Source organism: Balaenoptera physalus, assembly GCF_965194825.1.
Source record: "Balaenoptera physalus genome assembly, chromosome: 7".
NCBI lineage: Eukaryota > Metazoa > Chordata > Mammalia > Artiodactyla > Balaenopteridae > Balaenoptera > Balaenoptera physalus.
The window spans coordinates 10,354,385-10,381,542 of NC_138886.1; the positions used below are offsets into that span (position 1 = coordinate 10,354,385).

General features: G+C 39.7%; 1 protein-coding gene across 1 annotated transcript in view; it reads left to right on the top strand.

Moving 5' to 3' along the window:
* Window positions 1-314: 314 nt before the first annotated feature.
* Window positions 315-27,158, top strand: part of PPP6C (protein phosphatase 6 catalytic subunit) — a 28,816-nt gene continuing 1,972 nt past the window's right edge. The window contains exons 1-6 of the mRNA XM_082467830.1: window positions 315-522; window positions 16,284-16,379; window positions 22,078-22,143; window positions 23,170-23,311; window positions 26,606-26,685; window positions 26,867-27,076. Of these exons, the coding sequence (XP_082323956.1) occupies window positions 448-522; window positions 16,284-16,379; window positions 22,078-22,143; window positions 23,170-23,311; window positions 26,606-26,685; window positions 26,867-27,076 (669 nt within the window). The 5' untranslated portion in view covers window positions 315-447. The remainder of the gene's footprint in view (window positions 523-16,283; window positions 16,380-22,077; window positions 22,144-23,169; window positions 23,312-26,605; window positions 26,686-26,866; window positions 27,077-27,158) is intronic.

Below are 27,158 nucleotides of genomic sequence, written 5' to 3' on the forward strand. Positions count from 1 at the left end.
TCTGGTGAGAGAATGCTTACAAGAGTCGGAGTGAGAAACCAGGGAATGGCTAGTGTCACCTACTTTGCCATTTTGCATCGGAAAAGCCGCGCTGGGTCCTCAGAGGTGAAAGTCTAGAGGAAGGGAAGGGGAGGAAAAGAAGAGTAGCTGGCCACTATAGAAAACTACAAATCCCAGCACCCCCCCACGGTAAACAACTACGGGTCTCAGTAGTTTCAGCTCCCTGGACCCAGGGACCTCTGGGGACCTGCAGCCTGTGTTCCGCGGGAGAGAGCGTGGGGCGTGCCGAAGCAGCGGGGAAAATCGGGTCAAGCTTTACGCCGCTGCGTAGACGCGTCTCACGGGCCGGACGTGACGTAGGGAGGGTTCCGGCTTCGGCCTCCGCCGCGGACGCCGCTAGCACAGCCGCGGACGCCGCTGCTGCCGTCGGGGCTTGTTATTTCTAAAATGGCGCCCCTGGACTTGGACAAGTATGTGGAGATAGCGCGGCTGTGCAAATACCTGCCGGAGAACGACCTGAAGGTGAGCCTGGCCGGGGCGGGAGCGCTGCTTTCGGGGCTCCCCCCCTTCCGGCAGTAGGGCTCCCGCCGGCCCGCCCTTCCTCTCTCCGCGGGACCCCCGGCGGTGTCCTGTCCCGTCACGGTGGAGGGCCTAACGCGGTGCGAGGCGACTCGTTCCGACTTGGCGTCACGCGGGGAGCGGGGGGAGCCCGAGTTCCCCGAATGCCATCCCGAATTCCTCGGCGGGGATCCCAAGGAATGTCGCGGCCTCTGCCCCAGGGTTGCCCGTCCTGGCCTTGGGGCTGCCCCGGGGCTCGAGCCTTCACGGCTTTGCTTAGAAGACTCCTCTCCCCTCACCCTGACCCCGGGTCTCGGAGTCTGACGCGAGCCCCCGCGGGCAGTGGCAGCGGTCATCCCCTCAGAAGCGGTGACAGGAGCGCGGGGAGGCCGGCGTCTGACAGGGAATGCAGCGTGCTCCCGGAACGCGGCCCCAGTGGGTTTAGGTGACTGAGGAATGGAGATGGGAAGGGGCAGGCGGGGGCCCTAGCGGTCTGGTAGGGTGAGAGAACGTCAAGTCGTCCCGCTGCCCGAGGACTTTTCCCAGTTGCTTTTTAGGAGTGTTGGTTTTCTTCTGCTCATTCCAATATGAACCCGTTTTCGAGCACGTCGTTGAGCTGTTTTAAGTGGATAAAGTAACAGACTCTCAATAAACACCAATACGTTTCTGTCCTTTAAGTTGTCCCCGCTCCCCCCCCCCCCCCCGTCTCTTCTTAGCTCAAGGTTTCATTGTTTTGGTTTTCCAAAGGAAATGAGTCGTTCTTTGTACTGCAGAGTCCTAGCAACAGTAAACCTATGTTTGGGTAAAGGAATGAATGTAAGAGTAAAGAAATGTAAGCCTTTGGGATACTGCTTTTTTGACAAGTGTTTCTATGCGTTTGTTAAAACCAGTGCTTAGGTGACTAGCAGTGTTTACAGGTTAGTGGTAGTGCCTGTTCTTGTTCAATTAACTTTGATTTGCTGTGTGGTAAGTGGGTAAACTGTTGATAATTTTGAGTTCTTTTTATTCTTTAAGCTGTGGGTTTAAAGCAATTTATTTTTGTCCGTGAATTTTTTTTTCTTAAGGAAGATATTACTGGTTTTTTCTTTTGCCATCTCTTGGTACAGGGAGTTGATATTTAACATCAGTCAACAGTATGCAAAATGTTTAAGGCCACAGGAGCTGTTGTGAATGTAACTAACTTGTATGTTAATTATATGTGCTGTTTTATAGGGGAGGCATTCTTGTCCATTTTCCCCTTTTTAACAGGATAATTTAATTAAAATGAGGACAAAGCCAGTATTAGTAGCTTTCATGCTCTTGTGACGATAGTTTTGTAGCTTCTTTCTGCTATATGGCTTTTTAGGAAACAAGGATTTTTCCTTAAAAAAACGCAACATTGTGACCCAGTTCATTGGAAAACTAAAGTTGGTTTTTGCATGTCAGTGAATTGATGTGGAGTTTTCTGTTCTTTAGGATATGTAAAGCAGTTTTAAGCTTTGTGTTTATAATGAGTAAAATATTGCTTATTATGAAATGTATCTTGATATTGGATATTGAAATGATTTGAAAGACAAATCAGTTGGATTTTCTTTAGACCTCTTAGTTTGATAAACATTAGATTTCCTTCCTAACCTAAGAGAATATAGTTATTAAACCATTTCATTTCCCTTTGCAACACAATTGGACTGTACTTAGTGTGTATCTGTTTCCTAGTAAATTTTTTTCCCCACCCTGGACCAACTACTAGAAAAAAAAATTCTGAATTTTTCTATATAAGTGGATGCTTTTCTTCTTTGTCTTGGAAATGTTTTTATCAGATTAATTTTCTTTTGCTGCATCTCTGGTGTATTTAAAGAAATTTAATTCTGTTTCTCCCTCTTGGCATGTGGTGCAAACTAAAATTAGGCAGGCCAAGAAAGTATTCCAGGAGCACTTTTTCTGAGGCTTTAAAGCCAAAATAAAATATTCTATCAAAGGAAGAAAAGAAATCATTGGGGCCACTTAATGATCATTATGGAAAAGATTTGTTCTGGTAGAAAAATAGACAGAAATTTACCTGTGTTTTAAATTGACTGGAAGTTGGAGATACTAAATAAAATAATAAATGCATAGGATGTTCTAGATCTAATCATTATTTCTCTATATCTAAATTGGAAATGGTCAAATCACTAGTCCTGGGTCAAATGTACATAACTGTTTTGAAGGAATAAGGGTGATATGTGAAGGTGAGTGGACCAAAGCGTAACATGTCTTAAAAAAGAGTTCGTGTGATTCTCACCCACTAAAAAAATTTCAGAGAGGATCATAGAAGACACAGATTCCATATCTGACCAAATGTAAGAATGAATGATGGAAGACAGGTTTGCTGAATACTTACACTTAACGTATTTTGTCATAGGAGAGGTTCTGTAACTTGGAGATTGTCTGATCTCTTTGACAGTTCTTAAAGGTCCCATGTAAGTAAAGAAGTTGCACACTGAGTTGGTGTTCAGTTTTTTTTTTTTTTTTTAACTGAGGAACTGAAGACAGTTTCCATGGTAGGGGTTGGGAGAATACTAGTGTCTACCTCAGACATGCAGCACAGGGAGAAGTAACCACTTCCATGGATTGATAGTTGCTGTAATCTTTTTTGGAACTCACTTTTATGTTTAGTCTGAACCATCTCTGTTTTTCATATAAGGCCACTGAGCCATCTCTGTTTTTCATATAAGGCCACTGCTCTGCAAAATTGTACCTCTGTTTGAAATGCCTCCATAAAACTTCAGAGAATTCTCCCTTGCTTTTTTCTAAGACTTGGTGAAGAGCATTTTGTACCTCCTTATTCAGCCTGTATCTGATTTTATAGATTCTCATATATGGTAGTCTTGAGCCTTCTAGGTTTGAAGCCTGTTAGTCTTGTCACTCACCTTATTGCCTGTCTTACTGATCATTTTGTTTACCTGAGTTGTTTGGTTTTGTATATTATCTTTCTTTAGGTATTTCAAGGAAAAATGAACACAGTACAGCAGTTAGGGACAGACTGTGGCTTTCTATAGGGCTAGAATAGTTTTTTTTGTTTGTTTTGTTTTTTAAATTCTATTTATTTATTTATTTATTTATTTATTTATTTATTTATTTATTTATTTATTTATTTTTGGCTGTGTTGGGTCTTCGTTTCTGTGCGAGGGCTTTCTCTAGTTGCGGCGAGCGGGGGCCACTCTTCATCGCGGTGCGCGGGCCTCTCACTGTCGCGGCCTCTCTTGTGGCAGAGCACAAGCTCCAGACGCACAGGCTCAGTAGTTGTGGCCCACGGGCCCAGCTGCTCCGCGGCACGTGGGATCCTCCCAGACCAGGGCTCGAACCCGCGTCCCCCGCATTGGCAGGCAGACTGTCAACCACTGCGCCACCAGGGAAGCCTATAGAATAGTTTTTTCAGTGTTTTCATTCATAATCTTTCTGACACCCTTTGTGATAATGCTTGGCATTTTGTCTTTTTGGCTACAGAGTCACAGTCTCTTGGGTCTTTTGAAAATAGTCTGTAGCAGTGCTGTCCAGTAGAAAATGCTCAGAAATGTGAGCCTCAAATTGTTAAATTTTTTAAAGTAAAAAGAAACAGGTGAAATCAATCTTAGTAATATTTTATTTAACCCAATTTCAACATACAATCAATATAAAATTACTAACATAATACCTTGTCTTTTTTTTTGTATTAAGTCTACAAAATGTGGTATATGTTTTACATTTACAACACATCCCAGTTTGGATCAGCCACATTTCAGGTGCTCAATAGCTACATGTGGTAGTAGGTTTCCTATGGGACAATGCACACTTCTAATGACTCCCCAGACCCTTTTCTAGAATTTCAGAGCTGAGAGAGAATCAGAGTTTGCCTAGTTCTGTATTCTTTTCACTTTACTGAGGGGGAACTGAGCTTTGTAGAGTTTATGATCTGCCTGAGGATGTCCAGCTAATCATTGAATTAAGTTGGAAAGCCTCTTTGTGCAGAGCTCTTTCTGATACAGTTAATAGCCTTTTAGGATGGCAAATAGCATACTTTTCCACTTAATCACCTTTCTTTTTACCTTCCATTCTGAGCACATTAGAGTGCTCTCTTCTGACAGTGTGCCTTGTACTTCCCTGCTTCTTTCCTTCTGCTTAGTCTCCTTCTTTTACCTACTTATTTAATACTTATATAGCACAAATATTAAGTCATTTAATACTGTGTGAGTTGGGTACTAACATTTGCCCCATTTTACAGACAGGTATCTCAAGCACAGGCAGATTAACTTTTCAAAGGCATATAGCTAGTAAGTAAGTGAAGGAGCTGCATTCAGACCTAGGCAGTCTGGCTCCAGGGTTCACATCCATAACTACCACTTACGCTTCCTCTATACAATACCCTTCATGCCCCTTTTAATTTTATTTATTTATTTATTTATTTTTTGGCTGCGCCAAATGGCTTGTGGAATCTTAGTTCCCCTACCAGGGATCGAATCCGGGCCCACAGCAGTGAAAGTGCAGAGTCCTAACCACTGGACCAACAGGGAATTCCCCTCCATGCCCTTTTTAGCTCTAGCTCAGATGTCACTTTCTCCATACAGGGCTCCTGGATTCCACAGTCAGAATTATTAGTAATGGTTAGAATTTACACAGCTACTTACAGTTTTCAGAGTACCTTCATGTCCACTCTATCACTGTGATAGGCAGAACAAATATCAGAGCCAGGACTTGATGAGGTTTAAGTGACTTTTGCCACAGTGAGTCAGCAGAGTATATACCTGAATTTATTTGCTATTTAAAATTTCCATTCTGGAATTCCCTAGTGGTCCAGTGGTTAGGACTCGGTGCTTTCGCTGCCATGGCCCAGGTTCAATATCTGGTCTGGGAACTAAGATTCCGCAAGCTGTTTGGCAAGGCCAAAAATATTTTCCATTCTTTCTGTTCTATACTAACCTTTGCCCCATAGCACTTTTTGTTCCATTTTACTACCACTGTATTGTTCTGTCTTGTATGATAGTAAATATGCCTGTCTCCACCATTAGACTGCAAGCTTCTTTAAGGGCCAGGATCATATCTTGTTTATTTTTGTATTCTCCACAGTCTTAGAACACTGCCTTGTATGTGATAGACACTCAGTTAAGGTGTGTTGAATCAAACCGTACTGCTTTACAACAGACATTTCTTTAACTGTCTCCTGTGTCAAGTACTATTCCCTGTGGATGCTAGAGATAGAATTTGGCACTTCTCTCTGTCTTTGAGGGGCTCTCAATATAGTAGGGGAGATAGAGAGGTAAACAAATGATCATTGCATAGTGTGGTAGGTGCTAAAATAGAGAGCTGTCCAGCATATCAGAGAACATAGAAGAAGCAGCATCTAACTCTGGAGCCACAGATAGTTTCACAAAGGAGGAGCAATGAGAGGATGAGCAGAGTTTTTTCAGGTAGACAAGATGGGAAGGAAAGAACATGAAGCAGAAGAAATACCGTGTGCAATGGTATAGCTTAATCTGAAAGAACATGGCTGGTCAACTTGAAGTAGTCTGGTATGGCTCGAGGTGGTGCAGGGAAGCCAGGCAGAGACCAAATCATGGAAGACGAGGCTGATAAACTTGGATTTTTATCTTTGAGATGGTTCATGTATAAACACTTTGAAATGTTTTTATATTTTAGGGAAAAACAAATCATGCTTTGTGATTTTTTTAAAATATGGCTAACTAAAAAGTAGATTCAAAGAAAACTATTAGAGAGGTACACTGTTGTATGTAGTAAGAATATGACAAAATCACAAAGATGATATCTGAATGGAGTTTGGGAAACACTATAGTAGACAGAGGAGTGTCCTTGAGAGGTTTTTAAGGGGGACAGTGACGGGTTTTGGAATTTTCTAGCAGCATTATGGACCTTGGATTGGAATGGGACAAAAATGTCATAGAAGCAATAGACCACGTGACATAAAAGCTTTTGAAGTAAGCCAGTGACAAGTGGTTGTGGTGTATAAAAGGAAATGAAGATGGTATAATAGGACCTGTTGACAGATTATGTCTAGGTTTGAGAGAGAGAGAGAAGAGTTCAGTGTAATCTCTTAGTTTCTGGCATGGATTACTTAGTAAATACTAATAACTAGATTAAGGCATACAAGGGAGTTTGGTTTGGGCCAGACTGAATTTGAGATGCTGCCAAGTCAAGACATTGAGGCAGAAACGTTCAGAAGACTGTTGGATAAACAGATCTGTTGGGTAACAAATATTTATTGATTACCAAATGTGCTCCAGCCATTGTTCTAATAGTGTTAAACTCAGGAGAAAGGTCTAGACCAGTGGTTCTCAGCTGGGGGTGATTTTGCCCCCTGAGCGGATATTTGGCGATGTCTGGAGACACTTGTAGATTTTCGCAGCTATCTAGGGGGTGTAGAGGCCAGATGTTGCTGAACATCATACAGTGCACAGGACAGCAGCCCCCACAACAGAGAGTTGTCGGCAGTGCCAGGGCTCAGAAACTCTGGTTTTTACTGAAGGTACAGATATTTCCTTCTGGATTGTTAGCATGTGAATATCATTGTCATCTTGGATTCCCGCTCCCACTCTTCATTCCCAGGGATTTGTGTTATAGTAGAGACTCTATTCAGAGGCTGTGTAGAATATAATCTTAGATAGATTTTTATTTCTTAAGAGATTTTATAAATACCAGTATGTAAAAGTAAGTAAAGGAAATAGTATGTTTCAGATAACAAGATCAGCTAAACGAAGAATTACAGAAATTCAAAACCCAGTGTGTTTGAGGGTCAAGAGAGAACAGGGAGACAGGAGCAGAGAATAGAGTGGATCTGTAAACAAGTATCTTGAGGAAAAGGTAGAGAAGGGAAATAGGGTCTCCTAAGAATGGGTCCATGAACCTCTACTTTTTCAAGGCTTAGGAATTAATTAGGCACCGTGGGGAGAAATGGGTGTAGTTTGCCCTATATTTGGGATAAGATTGAGAATCTTGCCTCAGTGACTGCTTTGGGGCAGAAAGAGAAACCATGCTTCCTACAAATCAAGCTGCAAACAAAGCTTTGAAGGGCTTTGCAGGAGCCTCTCCCATGGCAAGACTGGGCTCTGAGAGGCCACTGTGTGTGTAGTTGGCTGACATATGTAGAGTTTGTACTGAGATTTCATAGACTTCTTATTTTTATGTGTTCTTGACATGAATTTGTAAGCTGCTGCTGAACTGGAGCGATGAGAGGCAGTGGCTTTGGCTTAGAAGCTTAGTGCTCTAAGTCCTCTGTTGGAACTGCAGAAGTGGCAGTTATAGGAGGCAGCTGTTAACTTTACTCAAGTTAGCGTGCCTGGCCTTGGGTTGAAGACGTTGCCTAAGTAGTTTACATGGTTCGCTAGGCACTCACTGGCTTTTGGTAGGGTTTCACAGTGATGTTCTTTAGCTAATGGTCTCCTGTTACTTTCAGATCAGCACTGGGGGTTTGGGCCAGTCACCAGAAGTGACTTGCAGTCCAGGAGGCATTATGGGCCAGGAGAGCCAGTCATATGTGGGTGCAAATTCTGCAACACTCAAAATGAGAACTATAGAGTCCCTCACGAATCTGTGCTGTGATTAGTTTCAGAATGTTAAATGATAACTCACTTTGTTCTAAAAAGGATATAGAGTGGTTTACAAAGAAGCATTCAATATAGCAAGATAAATTATATTCAGAATAAGTAAGAAAAATGAGACAAGAAGAAAATAAAGATAGGAAACCAAGATGGAGCCAATAGGAAAAGTAAGAATAGTACATATAAAATAAAAGCTATGATGACTGGGTTACTTCTTTGAGATTAGGCCTTAAGCTTTCTAGGAGCCTACAGAAAGATGGAAACTGATCAACTAAAAAAAATTTACAGAGTCTGTAAGATGATAAAAGTAAGCTTCTCAGGGAAATCACATCTATCCCTGATGGAAGAAACAAAGAGACATTCCTCCCCCAGTCCTCCTTGAAGGCAACTATTTAATCACAGCATCCTATGCACCTTGTTTATAGTCCATGCAATGACTAGCTCTGTAGAGGACTGTTTCCTATAATGTCCTTTACTACAGGTTGATAGTATGACATTAAAGTGCAATTTGGGAAAAAGCAATTGGGAAAGGAGTGCAGTGTAACGCAGGGTGAGGACAGCCCTCTCTAGAGGACAGTCTGGCTTAATTCATGGTGGAGTTTATAGTAGGTTGGTTTGTTTGGGTAACATACTAATGATTGATCTTTAAAGGGGTGTACACCAAATTTGATGGAGCCCCCAAATTCACAAGTAACTGAGAGTGGGCAAGAGGCGAGATCAACAATATATGCTTATGTCAGAGAATATATTAGGTATGGGCCCTGACCTTCACTGATGGAGGTTAGGCCTCTTCTTAAAAGATGTGCAATCTGAAAGAGTGTGGGTGGGACAAGTGCAGGCCTCCTGGCAACAAACAGAAAACTCTGCCCACTCCTGGACAAATTACAGCAAAGCACTTCTACAGATACCTTGGTGGAATTCTCTTTGAGGAGGTTTGGTGAGTGTACCTGAAAAAAATCGCAAATATTAATTGAGCAAGGCATTATACCTAAGAAAGGTGGGTAAGGTCCTGAGATAGGTACTTTAAAACATCACTATATTGTTTTATTTTAAAAATTGTATAGTTTCAGAAAGTACATTTAAAAGTATAAATTGCTGCTCTATGAGGCTAACCTAAAAAAAGTAGTGCTCTTTTTTTCTGGCTGACTGAGAAGGGAGGTGGTAATGAAAGACTATAAAAAAATACAGGCCAGTCATGGCATATTTGTTCTTTGGAACTACCCTTAAGCTAGATGGAAGTGAGTTAGGGTGCAAAAAAAATGCAAATAGTAATTGTAAACTTTGGGAGCTAATTACTATACAAATAATAAATTATATATCACAGGTCTAATGGATTATAATAGAAAGAGGATGTTGTACAACACTGATCTTTTGAAATTGATTGGGAGGACAGCTACCTCTATCCACAAGGAGTAGATTTGAGTGGTTTTGGTCAACGTGGTAATTATTATTTTTAAAGAGGTACTATATATTATTAATTTAAAAATATCGGTTTTATGAGATATAATTCACATATCATAAAATTAATTTTTAAAGTGTATAATTCAGTGGGGTTTTTTCCCCAGTGTGTTTTAATATATTTACAGAGTTGTGCAACCATTGCCATAATCAATGTTAGAACATTTTTATCATCCCAAAGAGAAACTATACCCATTAACAGAAACTCCCCATTACCCCTTACCTCAAAGTCCAGCCCTAAGCAACCATTAATCTATTTTATATCTTCATGGATTTGCCTATTCCAGGCATTTCAGATAAATTGAGTCATATATTGAGTTGGCTAAAAAGTTCCTTCGGGTTTTTCCATAAGGTGTTATGGAACTTTTTGGCCAACTCAATATATATATATTTTTAAAAATAAATTTGTTTGTTTATTTATTTATTTTTGGCTGCGTTGGGTCTTCATTGCTGCGCGTGGGCTCTCTCCAGCTGTGGCGAGTGGGGGCCACTCCTCGCTGTGGTGCGTGGGCTTAACATTGCGGTGCTTGTTGCAGAGCACGGGCTCCAGGCGCACAGGCCCCAGTGGCTGTGGCACGCAGGCTCAGCAGTTGGGGCTTGCGGACTCCAGAGCACAGGCTCAGTAGTTGTGGCGCATGGGCTTAGTTGCTCTGCGGCAGTGGGATCCTCCCGGACCAGGGCTCGAACCCATGTCCCCTGCATTGGCAGATGGACTCCCAACCACTGCGCCACCAGGGAAGCCCTGGCCAAATATTATGTGGCCTTTTGTGACTGGCTTATTTAGCATGATGTTTTCAAGATTCATCTATGTTTGTTTTTTGTTTTTTTATAAATTTATTTATTTATTTTTATTTTTGGCTGTGTTGGGTCTTCTTTGCTGCGCGCGGGCTTTCTCCAGTTGTGGCGAGCGGGGGCTGCTCTTCGTTGTGGTGCGTCGGCTTCTCATTGTGGTGGCTTCTCAGGTTGTGGAGCATGGGCTCTAGGTGCGTGGGCTTCAGTAGTTGTGGTACGCGGGTTCAGTAGTTGTGGCTCGCGGGCTCTAGAGCGCAGGCTCAGTAGTTGTTGCACATGGGCTTAGTTGCTCCATGGCATGTGGGATCTCCCTGGACCAGGGCTCGAACCCATGTCCCCTGCATTGGCAGGCGGATTCTTAACCACTGCGCCACCAGGGAAGCCCCTTCCATCAGTATTGAACATAGTTGATTACTCCTCTTTTGAAACATTTTCTTCACCGGACTTCCATAATACCACACTCTCATGGTTTCCTTTGTACTTCATCAAGCAGTCCCTTTTGCTGGTTTCTCCTTCTGTCCCTAACTTCTGTGTGAAGTATTAAGACTCATTTTTATAACTTATCCTTTTCTCTATTTGTAAGCAGCCACTTTAGTTGTCTCTTCTAGTCTCATGACTTGAAGTATATATTTCCTGACAATCTCCAAATTGGTCTCTCTAACCTGGATCCTTTTCCTTGAATTCAGGACTCACTTGGTCAGCTGTTTACAGCACATCTTAGGCACTTTGAAGTCTGATAGGCATTGCAGATTTAGTGTGTCAGAATCAAATTCTTACAGCCAAATAGTGGAAACAACCCAAATGTTCAGCAGCTGATGAATGGATAAGCAAAATGTGGTAAATACATACAATGGAATATTATTCAACTATAAAGAAGAACAAAGAAATAATGCATGTTACAATGTGGATGGACTTTAAAAACATATGTTAAGTGAAAGAAGCTAGTCACAAAAGGCACCATTTCTAGATGTCCAGAATGAACAAATCCATAGACACAGCAGACTAGTGATTGCCCAGGGCTGTGGGGTGGGGTTGTGGGAGGTGGGAGGTGAGTGCTAATGAGTATACAGTTTCTTTCTGGGGTGATGAGAATGTTCTAAAATTGATTATGGTGATGGTTGCCCAACAGTGAACAGCTGAAAACCACTGAATTTTACACATTAAAGGGGTGAATTTTACGATGTGTGAATTATATCTCAATGAAGTTGTTAAACAAGCACCACATATTCCTCGTTCCCGTCCCCCAAACAAAACCCAGACAAATCAAAACAATCTACTGCTCGTGAAAAAATAATTGAGAAGCACTGGGCTTATTAAAATTAAAAACTTTGCTCTGCATGGGAATTCCTTGGTGGTCCAGTGGTTAGGATTTCACACTGTCACTGCTGAGGGCCCAGGTTCGATCTCTGGTCGGGGAACTAAAATCCCACAAGCCACGCGGCCAAAAAAAAAAAAAAAAAAGAAAATTAAAAAACCAAAAAAAAACCTTGCTCTGCAAAAGACGCTTTCAAGAGAATGAGAAGGCAAGCCACGGACTGGGAGAAAATATTTGTGAAAGAGATGTCTGATAAGGGACTTTTATCCAGAATAAACAAAACACTCTTAAAACTCAGCAGTAGGAAAACAAACAACCCTATTAAAAATGGTTCAAAGGGGCTTCCCTGGTGGCGCAGTGGTTAAGAATCCGCCTGCCAATGTAGGGGACATGGGTTCGAGCCCTGGTCCGGGAAGATCCCACATGCCGCAGAGCAGCTAAGCCCGTGTGCCACAACTACTGAGCCCATGTGCTGCAACTACTGAAGACTGCATGCCTAGAGCCTGTGTTCCACAACAAGAGAAGCCACCGCAATGAGAAGCCCTCGCACCACAACGAAGAGTAGCCCCTGCGCACCGCAACTAGAGAAAGCCCGTGCACAGCAATGAAGACCCAACGCAGCCAAAAAAAAAAGGGCCAAAGACTTGAGCAGATACCTCAGCAAAGAAAATATATAGATGACAAGCCTATGAAAACATGCTCCATATCATATGTTATTAGGGAGATGCAAATTAAAACAAGGTGGGAATTCCCCAGCGGTCCAGTGGTTAGGACTCTTGCTTTCACTGCCAAGGGCCCAGGTTCAATCCCTGGTCGGGGAACTGAGATCTCACAGTCCGCGTGGTGTGGCCAAAACCAAAACAAAACAAAACCAAAAAAAACAACAACAAGGCAATACCACTACACACCTATTAGAATGGCCAGAATCCAAAACACTGACAGCACCAAACACTGGCAAAACTGTAGAGAAACGGAAACTCTCACTCATTGTTGATGGGAATGCAGACCAGTACAGCCACTTTGGAAGATCATTTAGCAGTTTCTTACCAAACTAAACACCCTTACCATATGATGTAGCAGTCATGCTCCTTGGTGTTTATCCAGATGAGTTGAAAACTTAACATCCGCTGTAAAACCTATACACAGATGTTTATGGCAGCATTATTCATAATTGCCAAAATTTGAAAGCAACCAAGATGTCCTTCAGTAGACAAATGGTTAAATAAACTGGTACATTGAGATAATGGAATATTATTCAGCGCTAAAAAGAAATGAGCTATGAAGCCATGAAGAGACATGAAGGAAGCTTAAATGCGTATTACTACGTGAAAGAAGCCAACCTGAAAAGACAACGTATGTATGATTCCAACTATATGACATTCTAGAAAAGGTAAAACTATGGTGATAGTAAAAAGATCAGTGGTTTCCATCCTTTCCCCATACCTTGCCCGACACATCTCTTAAATCTGGAAGTCATCAGTATCCTTTATCACATCCTTTAGTAAACTGGTAAATGCAGGTGTTTCCCTGAGTTCTGTGAGCTGCTCTAGCAAATTATTCAAACCTAAGGAGGAGATCTTTGGAACCTCTGATATACAGCCGGTTGTTAGAAGCGCAGGTGATAACCTGGGCCTGCAACTGGTGTCTGAAGTGTGTGTGTATATTGGCAGGGGAGTTGGTGGGGGGGCAGAGTTGTGGGACTGAGCCCTTAACCTGTGGGATCTGACAGTATCTCTGGTAGATAATGTCAGAATTGAGTTAAATTGTAGGATACCCCACTGGTGTTGCAGAGAATTGCATATTGTAGGGAGAAAAAACCTTCATACATTTGGTGACCAGGAGTGTCAAAACTGTGTGTTCTGTGCGACTAGTAAGGGAGACACATAGGAAAGAAGCACAAAATAGGGAAGAACTGAGTTTTTCACTACATAGGAAGGAAAAAGCTGAGGTTTTTTGTTTTTGTTTTTGTTTTTTTTTAAACAAATGCAAACTGGAACTGAAGGAACCTTAGAGACCATCTTTCATGATAAACTTAAGGCTCTGAGTTCAGAAACATTGTTTCACTCACCAGTATCTGTTCCTTTTACAAATAATGGATGGATTATATATCTGGACCAAGGATTGTTTATTGAAGCATCTGAGGGTTGTAGGAAATTCAGCACAGAAGGAGCTCGCTACTCAGGGCCAGAAGGACTCCAGGCTAAAAGGATGATCTTGCCTTTGAGGTGCTATTTGAAGATCAGGAACTTATCCTAGGAATAAGAGCAAACCTTTTTATTTTGAAAATGTTTTAAACAGCTTGATTTCCCCTCATTTTTTGGGGAGGGACTTTTTTCTTGCTCTTCCTTCCCCCTTCCATTGTGAGTTCTCTCCTATGCTTGCCTCTGTGTAAAGTGTTGTAGCTATAACTGTTAAAGTGTGTCTCTCATATATTTAAGTAAATTGTAGCATTTAGATTCCTTAATTAATGTTTAAGATCATTTCATTATACTCATGTAGTTTAATTTGTCCTTTCTTGGCAGATCTTCATAAAATCTAGTAGGGCCTCTGACTATAGTACAATTGGTCTCGGAAGGAAGATTTCCTCCCCAGTTCTTTTTTTTTTTTTTTTTTAATATTTGTTTTGGCTGTGCCAGGTCTCAGTTGCGGCACGCTGGATCTTCGTTGCGGCACGCTGGATCTTCGTTGCGGCATGCAAACTTCTTTACTTGCGGCATGCGGACTTCTTAGTTGTGGCATGTGAACTCTTAGTTGCGGCATGCAAACTCTTGGTTGTGGCATGTGCGTGGGATCTAGTTCCCTGACCAGGGATCACACCTGGGCCCCCTGCATTGGGAGCGTGGAGTCTTACCCACTGGACCACCAGGGAAGTCCCTAGAGTTCTTTTTTTTAAATTAATTAATTAATTTTTGGCTGTGTTGGGTCTTCGTTGCTGCATGCAGGCTTTCTCTAGTTGCGGTGAGCGGGGGCTACTCTTTGTTGTGGTGCACAGGCTTCTCATTGCAGTGGCTTCTCTTTGTTGCGCAGCATGGGCTCTAGGCACGTGGGCTTCAGTAGTTGTGGCTTGTGGGCTCTAAAGCGGAGGCTCAGTAGTTGTGGCGCATGGGCTTAGTTGCTCCGCGACATGTGGGATCTTCCCAGACCAGGGCTCGAACCCGTGTCCCCTGCATTGGCAGGCAGATTCTTTATTTATATTTATTTTTGGCCGCGTTCAGGCTTTGTTGCTGTGCGTGGGCTTTCTCTAGTTGTGGCGAGCAGGGGCTACTCTTTGTTGCGGTGCACAGGCTTCTCGTTGCAGTGGCTTCTCTTGTTGCAGAGCACGGGCTCTAGGCGCATGGGCTTCAGCAGTTGTGGCACGCGGACTCTAGAGTGCAGGCTCAGTAATTATGGCTCACGGGCTTTGTTGCTCCACAGCATGTGGGATCTTCCTGGACCAGGGCTCGAACCCGTATCTGCTGCATTGGCAGGCGGATTCTTAACCACTGCGCCACCAGGGAAGTTTCCCTAGAGTTCTTTTTAAAAGGTAGAGTGACTCTTAAATTTTAGATTTACATTTTGCGATTAATTTTGTTAACCTTTCTGTTTTGAGATAATTGTAGATTTATATGCAATTGTAAGAAATAATACCAAGAGATCCCATGTACCCTTTACCCAGTTTTCTCTAGTAGTAACGTCTTGTGGAACAAATACCACAACCAGGATATTGACATTGAAACACTCCACCATCTTGTTCATAATTCTCCAGTTTTACTTGTACTCATTTGTGTGTGTATTTAGTTCTACGCAGTATTGTTATATCTGTCTCATGTATCTAATACCACATTCATGGTACAGACAGTTCCATCACCCCAAGGAGTCCACATGTTGTCCTTTTTATAACCATACGCACTTTCCTCCTGCTGCCCCTACCTCCTAGACCCTTGGCAATCACTAATCTGGTCTCCATTTCTATAAATTTTTTTTTCAAGAATGTTGTATAAATGGAATCATACAGTATATAACCTTTTGGGATAGGGTTTTTATTTTCTCCCCACTCAGCATAAATCCCTTGAAATTTATATAGATTGTCATGTGTCAATAGTTTGTTTCTCTTTATTGCTGAATAGTATTCCATGGTGTGAATGTACCATAATTTAACTATTCACTGTTGAAGGACACCTGATTTATTTCCAGTTTTTGGCTTTTATGAATTAAGCTTCTATGGACATTTGTGTACAGGTTTTTACGTGATCATAAATTTTCATTGCCAAGAATGCAATTGCTGGGTCATATTTGATAAGTGCGTGGTTTGCAATGTACTTTAAAAATTAGCAGATAAAAACCTTTTCCTGTTAAAATTATTGACTTTTACATTTTTTGTTGAAAAACATCATTTTACAGTTCCTTGCAAAGCTCTCTGTCTTCTAGAACCTATTACCTGTATAGCCAGGGAGTTTGCATTTTGGAATAGGCATTGTGAGAGGAAGGTGAAAGCTGACAGAAATCGAATCCCAGAATCATCATAGTTTCCTTTCCTGTGAAACAATACACGGATTAGTTCTTGTCTTTTTTGCATGTGGTCTTTAGTTTTAATATTGTAATAAAAGGATGCATTTTATTTTCTCTTCTTACAGCGGCTGTGTGACTATGTTTGTGACCTCCTCTTGGAAGAGTCAAATGTCCAGCCAGTATCAACACCAGTAACAGTGTGTGGAGACATACACGGACAGGTAAAATTTCATGAGGATATTTTTAGCTTTTGTACTGTCTGTCCATAGTCCATGTCTGTTTCCAGTTGTGCTGCAAAATATTAAAAAAAAAAAAAAAATGGTGGTTGGCTAGGGTGCCTCAGCCTGTGTGACATTAATGATTCCTGGTTACTGTTAAAGTGAATAAAAGCAGTGGTCAAATTATTCATGGACTTTGTTGAAATCACACTTAGAAAGTGAAGAGTGAAGCATTATTGCTCTGTGGACAGGGGGAGATATAAAATACAAATGTGGACTGCTCATAGTTATTATGATTGATAGGAGATGCTTTGGTATTAGGCACTAATTTTCTATTCATTCTGTTCATTTCTGTTCTATTCACTTAATGTCATATTTTATTGAAAATTTATCATTTCCTTAGCGGGAATGAGAATATCAGCAGTTCAGAAAGATAAAATTATTGGTGCATGATTTTACAGCAAGTCAGTGCTGGAATGGGATGAGAAAGACAGTTCATTTTTTCATCTGCTAGGGTTTTATGTGTTTGTTTTTAAGAGTTTCAGAGCATTGACAGGAGGGGTACACCTTATCTTTAGACTCTTACTGTCAGCGTTTAGCCTAGTTAGAAAACTGTATTTGTAGTTTTTTCTTTTTTACTGGGAAATGAAAGCTGAACAGAGCACTCATAGCCTGCTCTGTGCATGCAATGGCATTGGGGCCATAAGACATAATATTTGTGAACAACATAGTATTTATGAATTCCTACAGGACCTTAACTATGACTGCCTAAAGGAGCAGAAATGTGTATAGCTTGGTTGTGTTTGAGGGCTGCTCCATGAGTAAAGTTATATTTTTTATTCTTTTAATTTGGCTGCCCTGGGTCTCCGTTGCAGCACGCAGGCCCTTTGTTGCCGGCTTCTCTCTAGTCGCGGCACTAGGGCTCTAGAGCGCGCAGGCTCAGTAGTTGCGGCATGCGGGCTTAGTTGCCCCGTGGCTTGTGGGATCTTAGTTCCCCGACCAGGGATCGAACTCACGTCCCCTGCACTGGAAGGCGGACTCTCAGTCACTGGACCAGCAGGGATGTCCCGTAAAGTTCTATTTTGACTACTTAGTTCTTTTCTTTTTGGTTTTTCAGTCTGTTCTCTGGATGTGTGAGGTTATAATAAATGACATCTGCATGTTATCAGCTTCTAAATAGAGGCCCCCACTATGTCATATTTAATCTGTTAAAATTCTAGTTCTCTAAAGTAGACCTTAGGAGTTCTTTTTAATTTCCATGTAACTTCTCTCCAAAAGTATAATAAATATTTGTATTTTGCTAACATAAAGGATATTAATATAAGCAGTGCCTTAACATATTTCTAAAAGCTGGAACAAACCAAGTAATGCTTTCCCTTGATTATAATATTAAAATTGAGGGGTTACCTGTGTTATCAAGGTTTTTTATTGGCCACAGCATGAGGCTTGTGGGATCTTAGTTCCCGACCAGGGATCGAACCCGTGCCCTTGGCAGTGAAAGTGCAGAGTCCTAACTACTGAACTGCCAGGGAATTCCCCAAGACTTTTTAATAATATGAATTATAGTCATAATCAGAGGTCAGGAAGTTAGACACAACTTCAAACTGCTAAAATTAATTCAGATAATAAATTTGCACTTCTACTGATATATATACCTTCAGTCAAATGTACAATTCTTGCTTTCATTTATCTTGTGTTTTGAGGTTAATAATGTACTTTTTCACATATTGCATGTCAATTTTTTTTTTTAAGTTCCTATGAGGTAGGATCATTTTGTAGAGAAGGAAACTGTGTTGAAAGATTGAGGAATTAACCCCAAATTCGCACAGCTACTAAGGGACAGAGCTGAGATTTGAAACTCATTTGGGTGCCCGATAGCCCATGTTATTTATTTATTTATTTTTTGGCTGCACGGCTTGTGGGATCTCACTTCCCTGACCAGGGATTGAACCTGGGCCACATCAGTGAAAGCCTGGAATCCTAACCACTAGGCCCCCAGGGAACTCCCAGCCCATGTTATTTTAAGACTACCACCAGATTGAGCCGTGTTTCTCTTGTACTTGACCCTTTAAAACAATTGCTCATCAAAAGCATGGGACTTGAGGAGCTTCTAAATGTCTGCAGACTAGTCAAATGTAAGGTGTATCTTTTGGGACTTGTACAGTTGTCTTCCCCTTGGGCCAGTTTTGGAATTGCAGGATTGGTTTATGAGTATAAATAAACTCATAAGAAATGTTGACAAGCATATAGTTGCTGAGAAGCATTGAAACAGCATAATCTAGTGAGGAGATTGTAGACTTCAGTGTCAGACAGAGCTTGGTTTAAGTTAAGTCCTGCTTGGGTACATAACAGCTATTTAAGAAGCCATTTCTGCTAGCTCTTCTGTTCTTTAAATACGGCCTGTGGACCCTTGAAGGTCTATAAGATGACACAAAATCAACTGAGGGTAAAACTGTTGGTGCCTCAGCATGAATCAAGGGAGTGTCACCAGCCTATGCTGGTTGTCATTGTATTCTTCACCAGCATGCATGCATGTACAGTAAAATAAAATGCCAGTATCACTTAAGAATGTCCTTGGGCTTCCCTGGTGGCGCAGTGGTTGAGAGTCTGCCTGCCAATGCAGGGGACACGGGTTCGAGCCCTGGTCTGGGAAGATCCCACATGCCGCGGAGCAACTAGGCCCGTGAGCCACAATAACTGAGCCTGCGCGTCTGGAGCTTGTGCTCCGCAACAAGAGAGGCCGCGATAGTGAGAGGCCTGCGCACCATGATGAAGAGTGGCCCCCGCTTGCCGCAGCTAGAGAAAGCCCTCGCACAGAAACGAAGACCCAACACAGCCAAAAATAAATAAATTAATTAATTAAAAAAAAAAAAATTTATAAAAAAAAAAAAAAAAAAAAAAGAATGTCCTTGATGAAGCAGTAATATTAATTGGCACTCTTAACCCCTCAGTAGATAACATCTTTTGAGTAGTCCCTTGATGAAATAGGAAGTACCCATAAAGCACATCTACTGCATATCAAAGAAAAATGGTTTGCTCAAAAGAAAAGTACTTGTGCAGTTCTTTGCATCTCCTGCTGAAATAGCCTCTTTTTTTTAATGGAACGCTGTTTTTACTTGAGAGAATGAATGACAAACTACGGGTATTTGGCAACTGTTTTGCAAAAGTGAACGAAGTGAGCCAGTCACTTCAAGGAAAACAATTGACGTTATTTGTTGCTGATGACAGAATTTGAGTTTTCAAGTGAAATATTGGAATTTTAGAAAATTTGAGTTTACCACCATGAGGCTACTAGCTTCTGATACTTAAAAGACTTTTCTGATGAGGTGAGTGATGAAATTAACAAATATTTTTTTGATGATTTAACAAATATTTTTTTGATGATGTATAAAGAAATGTCATTTCCATTTTCCAAATAACCAGCGTGTTACCCACTCAAAGTGTTAGACCAACTTATCTAACAGAGTTTGAGAAGAGACCTATTGTCAAGTTTTGATGTATTAAAAGAAGAATATGTACCATTATCTCTAAAAGTTATTAAAATTCTCCTCCCTTTTGTAACACATACCTGTATGAAGGTATGTGTTACACTTTAAATTTCTAATATGGTTAATACTGATTCATATAACGTATAAACAAAAGCTTTTTGGGGACCTGTAATTTTTAAGACTATGAGTGGGTCCTGAAACCAGAAAATTTAAAAACTGCTGAGTTAGCCAACTATTTCCTTGCCTCTAACAATGGAATAAAATCCACTTCTCGGGATTGGTTTTGTTTTAAAATGAGAACATTTACAGAGTGTGTGTGATATGAAAAACATACAATAGATGGTAGAAATTATTTGTGAAATAATGAGATGGGCTTCCAGTAATGTATGACAAGGTTAATTGTCTGCATATGTTTTCAGTAAATATTTATTATATTAAAGAATTTTGGAAAAAACTACCAATGTGGAGTAGGAACTATGGGTCCCCAAGGCAGAATTTTTGATCATCCATTAAATATATATAAGTTAAATGGAAACTTACAAAGCTTTTATTCAAGAATGTGTTTCTACAGACATCAGTAGTAAAGTCTAAGGACACTCACTCTTTCACCACACTTTTATAGAAGCAATTGTTTCATAAAACTTTTTAATGTTTCCTTCCTGACTTTGAGTGTGTACATACTCAATTTTTACATAACAATATTGTATAATTATATTAGAGATATAGTTTTGTGTTCCATCCTTTTCCCTAGGCATTTTCCCACTTTGCTACATAGTTTCCATTATAATCATTATTTATGACTGCCTAAGGTTCAGGTCTGTGAATTAGTAGATCATACTTTATTAATATTCCCTTATGTTAGTCATGAAGGTTGTTTCTTCTGGTATTAGAAATGATGCTATGATGCATTTTCTTTATGTTATACAGCTTTTTTTTTTTGCCTTTAGGTTATAGTCACAGAAGTGGAGTTACTAGGCCAAAGTAACACAAACACATATATGTATATGTGTTTATATATACACTGAAAGTATATTTAGATATATATACTTATTTTTTACTGCTCATATTGTGTGTGATTGTATTTATACATATATGATATATGATATACATACACACATCATATATATATCTGTGCGGTGGGAAGTGAGAAGTATATTCCTTCGAAGGAAGGGATTCCACTTCGTAGAAATGGACAGCATATATTTTGAACAAATAATAGTCTACCAGTTGACTGAGACTGAATTTGTTTCATTTGTTTGCTAATTTTAAGAAGGTAGGAAATTTTATTTTAAACTTTCTAAAGATTTTTTTTTTAAGCAAGTGACAACTCTTCAGACTTATGAAACATTGCTACAAAGGGTAGTACTTTATTTCAGTAGTTAATCTTTAAATTTCAGTTTTGTTCACTATAACTAAGATTTCTGTACCGTTTTAAGTGTTAGAAATTTAAGTAGTAATACTACTTTCAAGTGTAAAAGATAGATGTGAAGGAAATTATTGGTTGTAGTTGGTATGGTATATTATAGTTCCTTTAATCTAAAATACTTTTTCAGAAAAACTGTGACTTTTCTTTAGGAAGTAGGATTAGGATAATCGAGTTGACTGAAGTTATCAAACGCACATTTTTGTCAGTTAAATTTTCAGTCAAGTAGAATATGATGAAATATACTATTCTTTTTTTTACTGATTATTGAGAAGATTCTCCACAGCTGTGGAAGCTGAGGGTACACATCTTCCAAAGTAGAGTGTAAGAAGGTAGGTTGATTACATGACACTACGAAGTGTCATGTAAATTCATTCTTCAAAAGAAATTCTTATCCACTTGTTTCCTTATCTTTTGTCTCTTTAAGATAGATGCTGAAGGTGGGGCAAGGTGATTGGGTTAGCTTATTGACAGGTAACTGATAAATGATTTCAAATTTTCAAGTGATAGATGGGAGAAATATGAAAGAAATTTGAAAGGGGGTTGCCTATAACATTAATGACTTAGGAATGACTTTAGTGATAACTGAGCTTCATTTTAGTGCTTTTTTTTTTTTTAAGGCTTGGGAGCTGTGTGCTTGGCAGTTTAGTTTGCACTTTATTTCTTTGTATAAATGTAAATATTTGAAGTCCTCTTAATTAACTGCTTCTTTACACAGTTTGGCCTCAGTTTTATTATTTTACTCCTTCACAGGAATTTGTAATCAGCATATATTGCCTTTCTTTTATAGTTTTATGACCTTTGTGAACTATTCAGAACTGGAGGTCAGGTTCCTGACACAAACTACATATTTATGGTATGTAAACACCAGTGATATCAAGTACTTATTTTAAATGGAAGGGATCTGACTTACTACATGTAAATTATATAATAATTTCGTTGCCATGTGACAATCACTATTTAAATATATGAAAAGGTGATTCTATACTTTTCTACATTTTGCTGTGTCCTCTAGTTGAGAATAATTGCTTTTGTAAACTGCTGTATACACAGGACTGGGTTGTAGCCCTCAGTAATGGTTAGGCAGAAAAATAGCCCAGAACCACAGGTTTAAGGCATAAATCTTCAGTTTACTGTTATTTTATCAGATTTTTTTTGAGCATTCATTTTCCTCTGTTATTAATCTGTGGATTGATTAATATACACATATACACATTTGCTGTTAAGGTAGATATTTGCTTACTTTCTTTTTGTAATATAATGTTACCGTTGAATTTTTTCTGAGCCCTTCTGTTATTTTCCTTCCTTCTGAAAATTTCTGGGTCACTTTTCTAATCTTTTAACTGTTTTCCTATTGGTCTAATATTGGCCCAATTAAAACATAAATGGGAAGTGTAAATAGTATATCCTCATATGCAGTTGTTAAATACAAAGCTAAATGTAGAATACTGTTATAATTATGGTAATTGCTTTTACAAAAAAATTATTTTCTTCAAGTTGACAGCTCTTTTGATACAGTTAAAAAGATTTTTGAAATTCATTTAAAATTTTTTGATTCACACATGATCTTTTAGAAACATTTATTAATGTAGGTAACAGAGAATTGAAAAAATGGTGGTTTTGCAGGGAAAATCCTTGAGAGAATTGCACAGCAGGTTCCTGTAGGCTCCTGTAGCATAAGACTAGCACAAACATTTAGTAGGAACAGCTTATTTATTTCCATTTGAATTTTTTGTTAAAACCCAATTTCCAAATAATTCAATGTGTAACTCTTCATTTTTGTTATTTTGGGCTGTGTCTCTGAGTTTGTGCCCTTTGGTATAATTTTTAAAAAATATTGTTGCTATTGTATTGTTTGTAACTGTAAATTTTTACTTTACAGGGTGATTTTGTAGACAGAGGTTACTATAGTTTGGAGACCTTCACTTACCTTCTTGCACTAAAGGCTAAATGGCCTGATCGTATTACACTTTTGCGAGGAAATCATGAGAGTAGACAGATTACACAGGTGTATGGATTTTATGGTAAGACCTTCTATTTCTCTGATTCTGAATATTGATTTACCTTCCTCTTTGGGAAAGAAAGCCACGCAAGTCATACATGTGCTTTTCATAGTAAAATTAGAAAATACAGATAATCTTTTTCCACTTTCTCACCTTTAACTCCTTTTCTTCCCTCAGTCAGTTGAAAATCTGACTATTGGTATGTAGAGAGAACCATTCTTTCTTTTTTTTTTTTTTTTCATTCTTTCTTTTTAATTGAAGTATAGTTGATTTACAATATTAGTTTCAGATGTACAACATAGTGATTCACTATTTTTACAGATTATACTCCTTTTAAAGTTATTATAAAACATTAGCTATATTCCCTGTGTTGTACAGTATATCCTTGTAGCTTATTATTTTATACATAGTAGTCTGAGAGAACTATTTTTAGCTTTTTGGTGTATGTCTTTCTAGGTCAGTGCCTCAAAGTGTAGTCCTCAGTTTATCTCACTGGAATCATTTGGGATGCTTGTTAAAAATGTAGATTGCTAGGCGCCACTTTTGGGGTGGGACCTTAGAATCTGCTGAAGGGGAATGTTTTGCACACTCAGTTTGAGAACCTAGTCTATATATATGTATGTGTGTGTGTGTTTATACATATGTGTGTGCACACACCCCAAGCTAAAATGGGATCTTACTTGTTTTTTAATATTGTGACCAGCCTTTTCACTTCATTGATGTTATTTTATAGCTGCACTGTATTATACTGTATGGATGTACTGTAAATCTGTGTGCTTTCTCCAGAGAATGCTAGGACCTCAGGCCATAAATAGAATGCAGCCATTAAAAGCAAAATAGCTACTTCTATAAAATTTTTATATGGTTGAAAGTTTTTCAAAATGAGGTTAGGAAGCTCTTTGAAGGAGGTAGATAGAACTGTAGAGATTATTATTATTATTATCTATCTATCTATTTATTTTTGGCTGCATTAGGTTTTCGTTGCTGTGCGCGGGTTTTCTCTAGTTGCGGCGAGCGAGGGCTACTCTTCGTTGCCGTGCGCGGGCTTCTCATTGCAGTGGCTTCTCGTTGCGGAGCACAGGCTCTAGGCACGTGGGCTTCAGTAGTTGTGGCTCGCGGGCTCTAGAGCACAGGCTCAGTAGTTGTGGCGCCCGGGCTTAGTTGTTCCGCGGCATGTGGGATCCTCCTGGACCAGGGCTCGAACCCGTGTCCCCTGCATTGGCAGACGGATTCTTAACCACTGCGCCACCAGGGAAGCCCTGTTGAGATTATTAATAAGAATTTTCCTTGAGCACAATTAAGGCAGATATTGAGAGATTTGAAAATATTAATCTCATAACTCTTTAGTTTTTAGACTTTATATTTTGAATTATCTTCTGTCATTATAAAGATAAGCTGAACTCTCTTACTCCTGATTTTGTCAGCCATTATCAATTATTAAATTGAGAATTTTTGACAACGTATTGTTATCTATTTATTTATTTATTTTTGGCTGCACCGTGTGTGTTGTGGGATCTCAGTTGCCCGACCAGGGATTGAACCCGGGCCACAGCAGTGAAAGCCCCAAATCCTAACCACTAGGCCACCAGGGAACTTCCCGACAATTTATTGTTGATATAACTGTTAATAGGAATTGAAAAGTTAGATGGCTAATATTTATCTCCTTTCTACAAGTTACTTCAGATTTTCATTCACAAAATGCCAAATATCATTTGGAATAAAAAGTGTTTGATTCTTTTGCAAAATAATCAGTATTTTGGATAATACATTATGTGGTGTTAGCTCAGTGAAAGCAACTGGCTCCAACTGTGTAAGATTAATGTTACATATATAATTACACCCCAGAATTTGACCAACATTATCAGTGTAGGGCAAAAGAGATAAAAGGGGGAGAGGAAGGAGGACATTTTAATCGAGATGCCTTGACCGAAGAACATGACAACAGCACAACATCTAGTATTGATTTTTTTTCATCCCCAGCTATGCTCTAGTGTTCATCTATGGTTTTGTTTGATAAGAGCAAGCCCATCTGCTCCTCAGGAGGGAGACAGTTTTAGTCATCATGGAACTTAACATTGATTTTAAAGTAGTAAAAATGTCTATATATAGCTATTATATTGGGCCTTCCGTTCATACTGATAAACATATGGTTAGCAGTTATTATGAACCAAGTGCTTTGCTTATGTGTTAAGGTGAAAAATTTACAAGATTCCTACTGGTAAACTGAGCTCAACGTTAGAGCTGGCTCATGAGACGTTTACAATAAGGACCCTGCCTCACGTAGAGATATAATTTAGAAAATTATGAGGATTGACCATACCCCACAGTCTTATATCCTGTATCATTTTCAGCTGTACTTAGGGCAATTAGTGATACATCCATTTTTTTCCGAAATTAAGGAAGAAGCCAAAGAGCAGAACTTCCATGGTATTAACTGAGAGAAGAGATAATGTACCCTATTAACTGTTGTAGACAGCAGAGAGAATGTTCAGCTGAGAATATGTAAGAACTGATTGGCAGTTTGTCCTTAGTGATGACTACAGGGGTACTTACTGGAACTCAAGTATGTAGTTGCACAGTTTGCAGAAAATCTCAGAAGGGGCAACCTAGGCCTGAAAAATGTTGAAATGGGAATTATCCGTGCTCCTTTAATTATCCTGCTAGAATAAGGTAGTCACCTTAAATACATTACTCTGTTTGATAGAATTGCCCAGTTTTTTTTTTTTTTTTAAGTTTGTTTATTTATTTATTTGGCCTGCGGGGCCCCACTTCCCCAACCAGGGATGGAACCTGCTTCCTCAGCAGTGAAAGCTTGGAGTCCCAACCACCGGACCGCCAGGAAATCCCCCCCGGTATTAATAGTAAGACAAAAGCTTTTGCTTTGGGTTATGTGAAATTAATATTTAGCCCTACTTGATTATAGCATTTTGACTAATAATTTCAGCTGGTTCTTAGAGCCACTTCTGGAATGAAAAGCAGGACCACATTCTTAGACTAGTTAGACACTAGTCTCCTTCTGGTTCTACATGGAGGACCTACTAGGGCTAACTATGTATCATAACTTGCCATCCTAGTTTAAGCAAATTTCTGTTGTCCTAGTATTAGTTGTATTCTTTACTTATTTTATTTATTTATTTTTTGGCCGCACCTCATGGCTTGCAGGATCTTAGTTCCCTGACCAGGGATTGAACCCGGGCCACGGCAGTAAAAGCGCTGAGTCCTAACCACTGGACCGCCAGGGACCTCCCCTGTATTCCTTAGTTTTATCAGCAGATTCAGAACTTCATTAACGAGAACTCTTTGTTTCTCTCATAGATGAGTGCCAAACCAAATACGGAAATGCTAATGCCTGGAGATACTGTACCAAAGTTTTTGACATGCTCACAGTAGCAGCTGTAAGTTTATGTAAATCTTTTTTAAAAAAAAGCTCAAGTGTTTTCCTGCCAGTAACACTTTGCATATTTTTATCTAATTGCCATTTCAACTATATTATATCATTAGCACTCACTGATGAATTTAGATATACGACTGAGTTTATTACTATATGTTCAACTCTTTGTTTTCCTTTTTCGCTAGTTAATAGATGAGCAGATTTTGTGTGTTCATGGTGGTTTATCTCCTGATATCAAAACACTGGATCAAATTCGAACCATTGAACGGAATCAGGAAATTCCTCATAAAGGAGCATTTTGTGATCTGGTTTGGTCGGATCCTGAAGATGTGGATACTTGGGCAATCAGTCCCCGAGGAGCAGGTTGGCTTTTTGGTGCAAAGGTCACAAATGAGGTAAAGCCAGCATTTTCGGAAAAGTGGTTTGTTGGTTGCTAATGGACTACATAAAGAACTATGGTGGCTATAGATACCAAAC